This window comes from Chelonoidis abingdonii, chromosome 9 (assembly GCF_003597395.2).
Source record: "Chelonoidis abingdonii isolate Lonesome George chromosome 9, CheloAbing_2.0, whole genome shotgun sequence".
Classification (NCBI taxonomy): domain Eukaryota; kingdom Metazoa; phylum Chordata; order Testudines; family Testudinidae; genus Chelonoidis; species Chelonoidis abingdonii.
In genome coordinates, this window is record NC_133777.1 from 16,539,283 (window position 1) to 16,551,090 (window position 11,808).

General features: G+C 46.3%; 1 protein-coding gene across 1 annotated transcript in view; it reads left to right on the plus strand.

Moving 5' to 3' along the window:
- Positions 1-310: 310 nt before the first annotated feature.
- Positions 311-11,808, plus strand: part of PDILT (protein disulfide isomerase like, testis expressed) — a 42,930-nt gene continuing 31,432 nt past the window's right edge. The window contains exon 1 of the mRNA XM_032802172.2: positions 311-518. Within this exon, the coding sequence (XP_032658063.1) occupies positions 320-518 (199 nt within the window). The 5' untranslated portion in view covers positions 311-319. The remainder of the gene's footprint in view (positions 519-11,808) is intronic.

An 11,808-nucleotide genomic window follows, 5' to 3' on the forward strand; every position in this document is an offset into this window, starting at 1 on the left:
AAGCTTTATTCAGTATTTCCTCTCTCCCTCTCCAGATATTGTTCTCATTAATTATAATGCTCACGAGAACCTTCCCCCCTTACCTGCCCAGGAATTTGTTTTCCAAGCATTGCTAAAAAGTGATCATATCAATTAAGAGCTCTGACTTTCCTGTACAGGAGCAAGGTTGGTTCCACTCATGGCAGACTTTGTTATCAATGTTATCATGTGGGAATTAGCCACTTGGTCTGCTGATAAGGTAAGGGCCATTTTCACAGCAAACATTCAGCTCGTAGTCCCTTTTTCTCACTCTGTGCCTGTGAAGTGCAGTAGGTGCAGGATGAAGATGCTCTGGCTTTCATTCCTCATTTTACCATTTCTCTTGAGTCTTGGAGCAGAGGATGGCATAGGCCCAAAAGAAACAAAGCCAAAGAGAGCCAGACTCCCCAAAATCAAAGAGGAGAACAACATTCTGGTGCTGAAAAAGAGCAACTTTGACAGAGCACTGAAGGAGACTAAGTATCTGCTGGTGGAGTTCTGTAAGTATGAATGAAGGCTGCGTACTATATTGGTGGCTCCACAACTAGGGTGACCAGACAGCAAATGTGAAAAATCGAGATGGGGGGTAGGGGGTAACAGGAGCCTATATAAGAAAAAGATCCCAAAATCGGGACTCTCCCTACAAAATTGGGACATCTGGTCACCCTATCCACAACTAAGGCCTGGTCTACACTACGCATTTAAACTGAATTTAGCAGCCTTAAACCGATTTAACCCTGCACCCGTCCACATAAAGCCCTTTATATCGATATAAAGGGCTCTTTAAACTGATTTCTGTACTCCTCCCCGACGGAGGAGTAGCGCTAAAATTGGTATTACCATATCGGATTAGGGTTAGTGTGGCCACAAATCGACGGTATTGGCCTCCGGGCGGTATCCCACAGTGCACCACTGTGACCGCTCTGGACAGCAATCTGAACTCGGATGCAGTGGCCAGGTAAACAGGAAAAGCCCTGCGAACTTTTGAATTTCATTTCCTGTTTGCCCAGCGTGGAGCTCTGCTGATCAGCACGGGTGGCAATGCAGTCCCAAATCCAAAAAGAGCTCCAGCATGGACCGTTACGGGAGATACTGGATCTGATCGCTGTATGGGGAACAAATCTGTTCTATCAAAGCTCCGTTACAGAAGACGAAATGCCAAAGCGTTTGAAAAAAAAAATCTCCAGGCTACACAGTGCTGCGTGACAAGCGTAACGGGAAGCCAGAGACTCAAATGGACGCTCATGGAGGGAGGGGGGGGGTACTGAGGACTCCAGCTATCCCACAGTCCACAGCAGTCTCCGAAAAGTATTTGCATTCTTGGCTGAGCTCCAATGCCTGTAGGTTCAAACACATTGTCCGGCGTGGTTCAGGGGAACAGCTCATCAATTTACTCCCCCCCCCACCCCCCACGTGAAGAAAAGGGAAAGAAATCGTTTCTTGACTTCTTTCAATGTCACCCTATGTCTACTGAATGCTGCTGGTAGACGCGATGCTGCAGCAGTGAAGAGCAGTATCCACTCCTCTCCCCTGCCCGGTGGCAGATGGTGCAGTAGGACTGGTAGCCGTCCTTGTTATCAACCCGTGAGTGCTCCTGGCTGGCTTCAGGTGAGGCTGGCCGGGCACCTGGGTGAAAATAGGAATGATTCTCGTCATTCCCAGTAGATGGTACAGAACGGCTGGTAACCGTCCTCATCATAGCAACTGGGGGCTGAGCTCCATCAGCCCCTCCCTTTCCTGTGTAAAGAAAAGATTCTGTCCTGCCTGGACTGTCATAGCAGCGGCATGCTGGGCTTCTTCTCCCCCACACGCTTAATGTCCTGCCTGGACTGTCATAGCACCGGAGGCTGCCTCCCCCTCATTTTATCTCACTAACAAGTCACTGTTTCTTATTCCTGCATTCTTTATAACTTCATGACACAAATGGGGGGGACACTGCAACGTAGTAGCCCAGGAAGGTTGGGGGAGGAGGGAAGCAACGGGTGGGGTTGTTGCAGGGGCACCCCCCGTGAAATGGCATGTAGCTCATCATTTCTGCGGGATCTGACACAGAGCAGCTGTGCTCTCTGATACACTGGTTCTCTAGTACACTTGCCCCATATTCTAGGCAGGACTGACTCTATTTTTAGAACCATAAAGGAGGGATTGACTCGGGGAGTCATTCCCAGTTTTGCCTTTGCGCCCCCGGCTGATCTCAGCCAGGGGCACCCATGATAGCAGCAGACAGTACAGAAAGACAGATAACCGTCATCTCATTGCCAATTTACACCGGCAAGCAGACGGTACAGAACGACTGATAACCATCTCTGCTATCATGCAAAAGCAAATGAATGCTGCTGTGTAGCGCTGGAGTATCGCCTCTGTCCGCGGCATCCAGTACACATACGGTGACTGTAAAAAAAAAAAAAAAAAAGCTGAACGGGCTCCATGGTTGCCGTGCTATGGCGTCTGCCAGGGCAATCCAGGGAAAAAGGGCGCGAAATGATTGTCTGCCGTTGCTTTCCCGGAGGAAGGAATGACTGACGACATTTACCCAGAACCACCCGTGACAATGATTTTTGCCCCATCAGCCACTGGGCTCTCAACCCAGGAATTCCAAGGGGCAGGGGAGACTGCGGCAACTATGGGATAGCTACGGAATAGCTACCCACAGTGCAACGCTCCGGAAATCGACGCTAGCCTCGGACCATGGACGCACACTGCCGAATTAATGTGCTTAGTGTGGCCGCGTGCACTCGACTTTATGCAATCTGTTTTATAAAACTGGTTTATGTAAAATCGGAATAATCCCGTAGTGTAGACGTACCCTAATAGTCATGGGCATTTAAGATATGTTTGCTTTATTGTTACCTTGTACTCCACCAGCTCCCTTTTGTTTGTTTTGTCCACATGCATTTTTTGTCGAAACTTAGACTGTAACCTCCTTTGGTAAAGGGGCTGTATTTTAACATGTGTTTGTACAGTGCCTGTCTAATGGGGCCCTGATGCCTTAGATGCTACAATAGTATAACAATAGGGACAGTGATACTGAGATGGGACTGTAAGAGTTTCAGGCTGTATCTTGCACAATGTTGATTGAATGTCCTCAATTTCCATTGTCTTGGTCTAATTTTCCAGACCAAGACAATTATTGGTCTAATTTTCCAGACCAATTATTTTGCAGCAATTGTGTATGCAAACTCTGTATGTGCACAAAATGAGAGGCCACTTTATGACCCTGACTGATTTTATCTGCTGCTCCCTTAATCTTATTACATTCTCTTCACTCCTTTAGTTTCTTGTGCAAGGTTCATGGCAAGTGGTAGCTCCTCTTTTATAAGTCTTTAGGCTTTTGGGAATGGTTCTTTCCAACAGTTGGGTGTGAGACTCTATTTATCTTAGGTTGCAAGAGCTGACATTAATATTCGCTTAGATGGGGATCATTGTTGTGGGCCTGCCTGCGGCTTTTCTTTTTGTATCATATGTGCTGCTGTCTCATGGGGGAAAATAAGAGACATACAGTGAATGGCTTACAGTATTAGTCAGCGTGCCTGGTTGGGTGATGCCTTTCGGCAGCTGAAAAGATAAATAACAAAACCATCACAACCACATATAAGTTAAAATAGAAATAAAATCTACACAGAGTGGTCCCCGCTCTACTCCATGTATTTTGAGGCAGTGTTCAATGACAGTTTGCCATTGCTTTAGGATTACTGTGATACACTAGGAAGCCATAGCGGGCTCCTATAGCTAGAGTAAATTTTTCCCATGATGGCCGTGTACAGCCACAATTAACTCCTACTCAGTGCCTCAGTCTAAAGCTTTTCGCTGCTTTTTTTCTTTAAAAACTGAACTGCTGTAAATGACTTGGACTGTATCAAAGTGTTAACAAAGTCCTTCAGACTCCATTTGTGGAATCTCAGAGAATCAATCAAGGGTGCTTCAGAAAATAAGGGCCAATTTCTGGGAGAGAGAGCAGAAAACCCAGATAAATAAATCCCAGACAGAGGAAAATATGCTCTAGTGCAGGGGTGGACAAACTATGGCCTGTGGGCTGGATCCGGCCCTTCAGGGCTTCGGATCAGGCCCGCGGGATTGCCCCCCAGAGGCCACGCGCCGGTCTCAGAAGTGGCCGGCATCACGTCCCTATGGCTCCCAGGCGGGGGGCAGAGGACTCCGTGCGTTCCCCTTGCCTACAAGCACCGCCCTGTGCAGCTCCCATTGGCTGAGAATGGGGAACTGCAGCCAATGGGAGCTTCGGGGGAGATACCTGAAGGCATGGCAAGGGCAGCACGCGTGGAGCCCTTCGCCTCCCCCCTCTCAGGGGCTGCAGTGCTTCCTAAAGTGGCGCAGTGCTGGAGTTGCGCAGCACTGCTTTAGGTAAACGGTGCTGGGCCAGAGCCCGAACCCCACCCTGCAACTCACTGCCCTTAGCCCTCTGCCTGCACCTTGGACCCCTTCTGTACCCAAACTCCCTGCCCTGAGCCACCTCTCGTACACCCCACACCCCTCCTGCATCCTAACCCCCTGCCCTGAGCTCCAGGCTGCATCCCAACTCCTGTGCATCCCAACCCCCTGCCCTGAGTCCCCTGCCGCACCCTGCACTCCTTCTGCACCCCAACCCCCTGCCCTGAGCCCCCTCCCGCAGTCAGCACCACTCCTGCCCTGAGCCCCCTCCTGCACTCCTCCTGCACCTCAACCTCCTTCCCTGAGCCCCCTAATATACCCTGCACCCCTACTCTGCCCCAATCTCTTGCCCTGAGCCCCTTCCTGCACCCCACCCCCTCCCACATGCCACAATCCCTCCCGCACCCCAACCCCCTGCCCCAGCCCTGCATACAATTTCCCCACCCAGATGTGGCCCTTGGCCCAAAAAAGTTTGCCCACCCCTGCCCTAGTTTCACACGACTGAGGGAGAAAATCTTCAGCCCCAACATACGGCATCAGAGACGATACATGGGGAGGACGGACACATAGGGTCATGTGTCCCTCTGCCCCCCCTCCCCCTTCAGATTTCTGCCAGGTTGTTTTTTTGGGTTTTTTTTTTTTTGGCAGGGAGTGGGTACAAAATACATCCCTCACACACACACACACACACACAACAGTTATGTGTTGCCTCTGCTTTAATCACCCACAGAAGCTGGCTTTTCAACAGAAGTTGGTCCAATAAAAGAGATTACCTTGTCTCTCCAGTCTCCAATTCAGGAAGATATTTTACTGCAGAACATCATGGCAAATGATGATGATAAAACAATGATCATGTTGGTTTTGTTTTGAAATACCCTCAAAGCAATTGCTTTCAGCCTTTTTTCCATGTCATCTTCTCTAAGGGCTCAGTCTTGCACAAGGCTGCTCACTCTGTTCTGATCCAGCAAATCATTTGAGACACACTGAACTTCTAAGTAGTGACTAGCTCCATTGACTTCAGGCACATTAACCCCACACTTAGTGCGTTGGTGGATCAGGACAGGTTGCTCAGCATATGTTGCAGGATTGAGCCCCAAGTGCACAGAGACTTAACACTGCACAGTAGCTCAATTGGCTATATGGAGAGGAGGCAGGTGTAACTGTAGAAATGAGGGAATCCTATATATGTCTTATATAGATATGAGAGAGCATTACAGCCAGAAGATAATGCAAACTTCCAGGCAGAGCCAGTTCTGCCAAACAAGCAGAAAGAGAGGTTGCTTGAGGCAGGAAAATGTTTTGTGAAAGGTTTATTATAGACTAAGCGCTATGGGTGACGTAGAGTTTTTAGTCTGCCTAGGACAGTGAAAGCCCCAAAACTGGCTCTGTTCCTAGGGCTTAACCTTGGGCTGCTGCTCTATCGACTGTACCATACTCGGAGTGCTCAGTAAACAGACAGTTTGCAGAATAGGTTCCGCCAGTCAGAGTTTCTTAATTTAATTCAGTCTTAATTTGGGGGTGTCAGAGAGGGGGCCCAATTAAAATCCCAGAATGCAACATTCTGAACTTGGCGATGGGATGTTTGAAATCAAACCAGAATCCAAATTTTACAGAAGGCTCCCAGCTTTACAACGAGCTGAACTAAAGCATTAGATCCAAGTGCCTGTGGACTTTGGAGTGTCTGTAGTCAAACATTCATTATTCTTTGTATTACAGTAGTATGTAGGGGCCTCAGCTGAACTCAGGGCTCAATTGCACTAGGCATTCCACACACACACACACACACACACACACACAGGCACACACACGCACAGATAAGAATCATTCTCTGCTCTGAGGAGATTTCAATCTATATAGAGAAGTCAGACAAGGAGTGGGAGAAAGGAAGAGTTATTATTAGAGCGGAGTGAAATTTTTCATCTGAAACTTTTTTTCTGGCCAAAAAAAAAAGAGAATCTGGTGACAGTGAAACATTTCAATAATGTGTGTCAGTTTTGCCAAATTGTTCTGGTTGAAAAAAAAAACAAACAAAAGCAAAAATCTGAAAAAATCATAGTGTTTTGTTTCAAACGTTTTTGAAGCAAAACATTTTGATTTTTCCGTTTGAAACGACTTTTCATTTAAAAGAAATCCTTTAATGTTATTAAACAACAAATCGGAAAGATTCAAAATGGTCAGCATCAAAATGAAAATTTTAATTCAACCAGAAACCATTTTTTTTCCAAATTTTTGATTCACCAAACAGTCTGTAAAATTTCATTGTCAGTTTGACCCAAAACGAGGGTTTTTAAAATTTTTTTTTGCACAGCTCTAATTGTTATCACCATTTCACAAATGAGAAACGGAGACAGAGAGATGAAGCGACTTGCCCCAGGTCACACAGGGAGCTTGTGGGACAACCAGGAATTAATCTTAGACTTCCTGAGTCAGCAAAGGATCATCCTTCATTTCTTGGGCCCATCTCTGATTGAGGAAGGATGGAGAGAGAATGAGACAGAATACAAAATGCTGCAAAAAGTTTGGGTTCTTTGGCTTTGGTCCATTACCGACTGGGGTTTGAGCTGCAAACTCTGCAAACCTAGCTGTGAATACAAGGTCCACATGTGGGGTTAATTCAGGCCTACCTCTTATTAATCCTCCCCAACCCTTTCCTCACTGCATCTCATTACATACTTACCAGCCCCACAGTATTCAGCAGGACAGTCCTGTTTTAGTGCTTCCCCTCCAGAGACTGCCCAAACCTTCCGGTGTCAGTCAGCTCAGCACAATGTCCAGGGCACATTTTCTCTGAAAGTTTGCAAAAAAGAAAAGCCACTGACTTCTGTCTGGCAGAACTGGGCCAGTCACATGTGCAGTGCAAAGCAAACAGGGCAAAGTCCCAGTATCGCATGAAGCGAGGACCCAGAAATTTATCTCCTTTGTCCTCTTCACTAGCTCATTCTCTGTAATAGGTTGTGCTCTGCAGTGAGAAAATGACAGAGGCAATATTGAGAGGATGCAGGGAGCAGAAATTCAAATTTCTCTTTCATTTTTGCAAAAGAGTGGAGTTAATCATAACTAGGGAATGCAGTTTGGAAATAATGTCATGGCACTCAAATTTGTCACCATCTTCTTTCCTGTAGGGGGAGGCTAGTGGACCCGACATGGCTGTCTTAGCCACATGCCATTTGTGTACTGTGTGTGTGTGACCTCAGGTGGCACTGACCGACCCCACTGGAATGGTCTGACTGCTAACTGTGCTCTGGTGTGTCAACCAACAGTAGCCAGCTGGGAATATTATTGTCCCTTTTGGCCTAAGTAGTTAGCTAATATTCAAGGCCTTTCTGGGTTGTTTGTGTTATGACCAGAAATTGATGACACAAGTGTGGTATTTCTTTGTAAATAAACAGGATTACGCCAAAGAGTGTACACAAATTCCTCTTTCTTATGCACTGTAGAAACAGACAACAGGAGGCAGTTTCCTTCCTTGTTCACAATTCCAAGCCTGCTGTGGCCAGCATTCTGCCTAAAACAAGTACTCACTCCTGGCTTCCTGTTCCTCTCATCGCCACGCTGCCAGTGCTTCTCTGGTCCTCTCTTGGCTTTCCTAGCTGATTTCCTGATGACCTTCTGCTTCTCCCTCCCACAGACACACATACTGCTGCAGTCCAACCAATTTCAGCTCCTGCATTTGCAATGGAAACTTCTCAGCCCCCATAGCTCAGCTTCTATTCCAGCCTTGTTATGCTGGTCCATGTTTGGGCAGTAGTCTCTATGGTTCCAGCTATCAGAAAACAAAGGAGCATGTATTTGCTCCCTCATTCAGGTTGAGGGAAAGGGTTTGGTGTTGGCTTCAGTGAGGTGTGTGATTGCTCACAGATCAAACACACACTGGTGGGTGTCTACCAACACCCTCCAGCATAACATTCTTTTCCATTTCCATTAGGATGGAGGAAATGGAGTACTTACCACAGGCAGCAGGAAGCCCCTGCTTAGGGCTGGTCTACATGGGAAAGTTTTACCTGTTGTAGTTGTATACTTATACTGATACAGTTAAAATGGTGTAACTCCTTGTGTGGACAGTTTTATTCCAAAGAGAACTAAGTAAAGGCTCTCATACCCTGGAATAAGAATGTCCATGTTCTGCGTATCAGGGTGGGCTATAGGCATGCGTGGAATTCACAGCATATTCTGGGGGAACTGATGCTTCAAGAACCTGTCTCCATGGATACCCTAGCAGGAGGCCTGTGGAGAGGCAGATCCAGTTGCTGAGTCCTTTGGCTGGCCTAGAGGAGAACCATTCTGATATTAAGAAGTTGGTGGGGTACGTGAATAGCTGCTCTCCTGCCTCTAAGACAAGCCAGTTGGGAGATTTGTTTCCATTGCATTCTGGCAGAGCTCCAGTAACAGTAGCTGCCCCACTCAGACTATATAGGCTTCTTTACCCAGGAAGGTTATATCAGTACAAGTAAGGTGCGGATTTAAACCAGTGTGATAATATCAGTATAACTCTCCCTTTGGACCCTCTTATTCCAGGGTACCTGTTCAGTGGATAAACAGAAATTGTGCTAGTCCTTTCAATCTAGCACATTACAAGAGTACTACATTCTGTTGGCAGGAAAGAAGTGTAACAAGTTAATGGCATTCCTTAGGTTCTGGACACAGATTAACAACAAATACAGTGATTGCCATTAAAAAAAAAAAAGTCAACTAATACCGTACAGTTCCCAGAATGATTTCTCTTTCTAAGCACAAAGGACATCTGTGGTGTCTCAGATAAAAACTGAGGTAACTGTTGGCAAATGATGACTTTTTAAAGGCAATAATAACTTGATAGCAATACTAGAGAACACTATCCCGCATCAATGGGAAAGAAATACATCTACACAGAGAACCTCCAAACACCTCAGTATATGAGACATACCAGGATGAATTAAATATAGGGAACAGAAAGATGTATTTTTATCAAAAACACTCCCCTCCATTAGAAATTCCTCCAGTCCCTGTGAATTGGGAATCTAATTTTTTAATCATAAAGCCAACATCCAAAATGGACTCCAGCAGTGAAAGCTGATAGTGCATCTCCTTTAAAGTACACGCCTCTCAAAGTAGTTAAGGTATATAATGAACAAAGACATCTACCGCTGGAGTTTTCAAAGGAGCCTAAGGGTTGGGAAGTCAATGCTGTTGGGTACCCAAGTTCTTTAGGCTGCTCTGAAAACACTAGTCTTACTCCTTAAGGCCAAAGTTCCTGAAAATGGTCACAAATTGTTCTGTACCATATGCAAGCCCTGGGGGAGCAGGCCAAGGGACACATACATTTGGGAATGTAAAATAGGTACTGTGATGCTCTAATACCCCTTTGCAGCTTCCCAGGACCATGCAAACTGCCCCCTGGTTGTGGCTTGGAGGGGGCTGCAGTGGAGGCTGCGCACCCCTGTCCCGCAGCTGTGGCCAGCTCCATAGTGGGGGCTGTGTGTCCCCTGTGGCTGTGCCCCCCTGCTGCGGCTGCTGGAGCTGGGGCTGTGCCCCCTGCCATGGTGGGGAGCTCAGCCTGTCAGTCCCCCCAACCTCCCATGGGACGCCATTCCTCCCCCTTACATAGCCCTGCCCCCTGCTTATTTTTAGTAAAGTCACGGACAATTCACGGACTCCATGAATTTTTGTTTATTGCCCATGACCTGTTCATGACTTTTACTAAAAATAACCATGACAAAATCTTAGCCTTAACAATGACCTACATGGTAATATTTTAATCATATAATGTCACAGTTATATTATCACAATTTAGAACAGAAACTGACCCAAGAGATTATGGGCCACATTTTGCAGACAGGCCAGTCCGCGCTTACAGACAGCCCCCCAACGTGAAGCAAATACTCGCCGGCAACTACACACCATACAACAAAACCACCAACCCAGGAACCAAACCCTGCTACAAACCCCGGTGCCAACTCTGTCCACATATCTGTTCAAGAGATACCATCATAGGACCTAACCACAGCAGCCACACCATCCAGGGCTCGTTCACCTGCACATCTACCAATGTGAGATATGCCACTATGTGCCAGCAATGCCCCTCTGGCATGTACATTGGCCAAACTAGACAGTCTCTATGCAAAAGAATAAATGGACACAAATCTAACATCAGGAATCATAACATTCAAAAACCAGTAGGAGAACACTTTAATCTCTCTGGTCATTCTAACAGACTTCAAAGTGGCAATTCTTCAACAAAAAAACTTCAGAAACAGACTCCAACATGAAGCTGCAGAACTGGAATTAATTTGCAAACAAGATACCATCAGATTAGGCCTGAATAAAGACTAGGAGTGGTTCAGTCATTACAAAATCTAAACTTAATTTCCCCAATACTAATTTCTCCCTACAGTTACTCACACCTTCTTGTCAATTGTCTTTAATGGGCCTCTCTCTTACCACTTCAAAAGTTACTTTTCCTCTCTTGGTTTCCTGCTGTTAATTGATTTATCTTGTTAGACTGACCTAACACTTGGTAAAACACCCCCATCCATTCATGTATTTATACCTGCTCCTGTATTTTTTTTTTTACTTCATATATCTGTGAATGGGTTCGTAGCCCGGAAGCTTGGCCCATAAACTTTTGTTAGTCTCTCTAGTTGCACAGAATCTCCATTTGTTTTGTTTTTTTTTTTACAGTCAGGGGGCGTTTTTTCTTGATCTCATGTCTCGTAGGATCAGGCTTTTATGACTTGTCAAGTTCACAAAAGTTTGCAGCGAGACAGGAACTTGACGACTTTTTTCTGGATTTCGGCCTCAAGGTTTTTCTTACAGGGAAAATTATTAGTCTGCCGGGAGAAACTACAATAAGCCTAACACGAAAAGATTGCAGGTTGGCCTGGAATCCTGTTAGAATCAAGTACTTAGCTGACGCAGGCAGGCTCCTGCTACTACAATTAATTGCCAGGACCATCAATAAGACCTGCAGACTTGAAATGGAGGCAGATTGACATTAGGTAAAGATGGAGAACGGCTGTGCTTCATTGTAGACTCTTTGAAAGGATGCATGCAGGGCACCATTACTACACATTTTGTATTGGCTAATCTCTCCTGTGGTAATCTAGCTCCGTCCCAGAACTGACTTTAGGTCACATTGGTCCTGTCCCAAACCTGGATTTTGCGTTCAAAAGTCTGGGGGCCTTACCTGAACTCCCCAAGCTCATACCAGCTGGGTTGATTTTCGCTGCCACCAGGTCAGGGCATTTAAATTGGGCCTGACCTCCTTTCCTTCATCTGGTTCCCCACTCTTCTGTGGGCCCCCCCCAAAGACCCAGAGGCTGGGGTATCTCTCTCTTCTCTTCTTTCTCAGCTCCCCCCGCCCCTTCCTGGGTTAGCCGGTGCTTGCTACATGGTTTGCGATGCCTACACTTCGCTTCCTTAATCCAA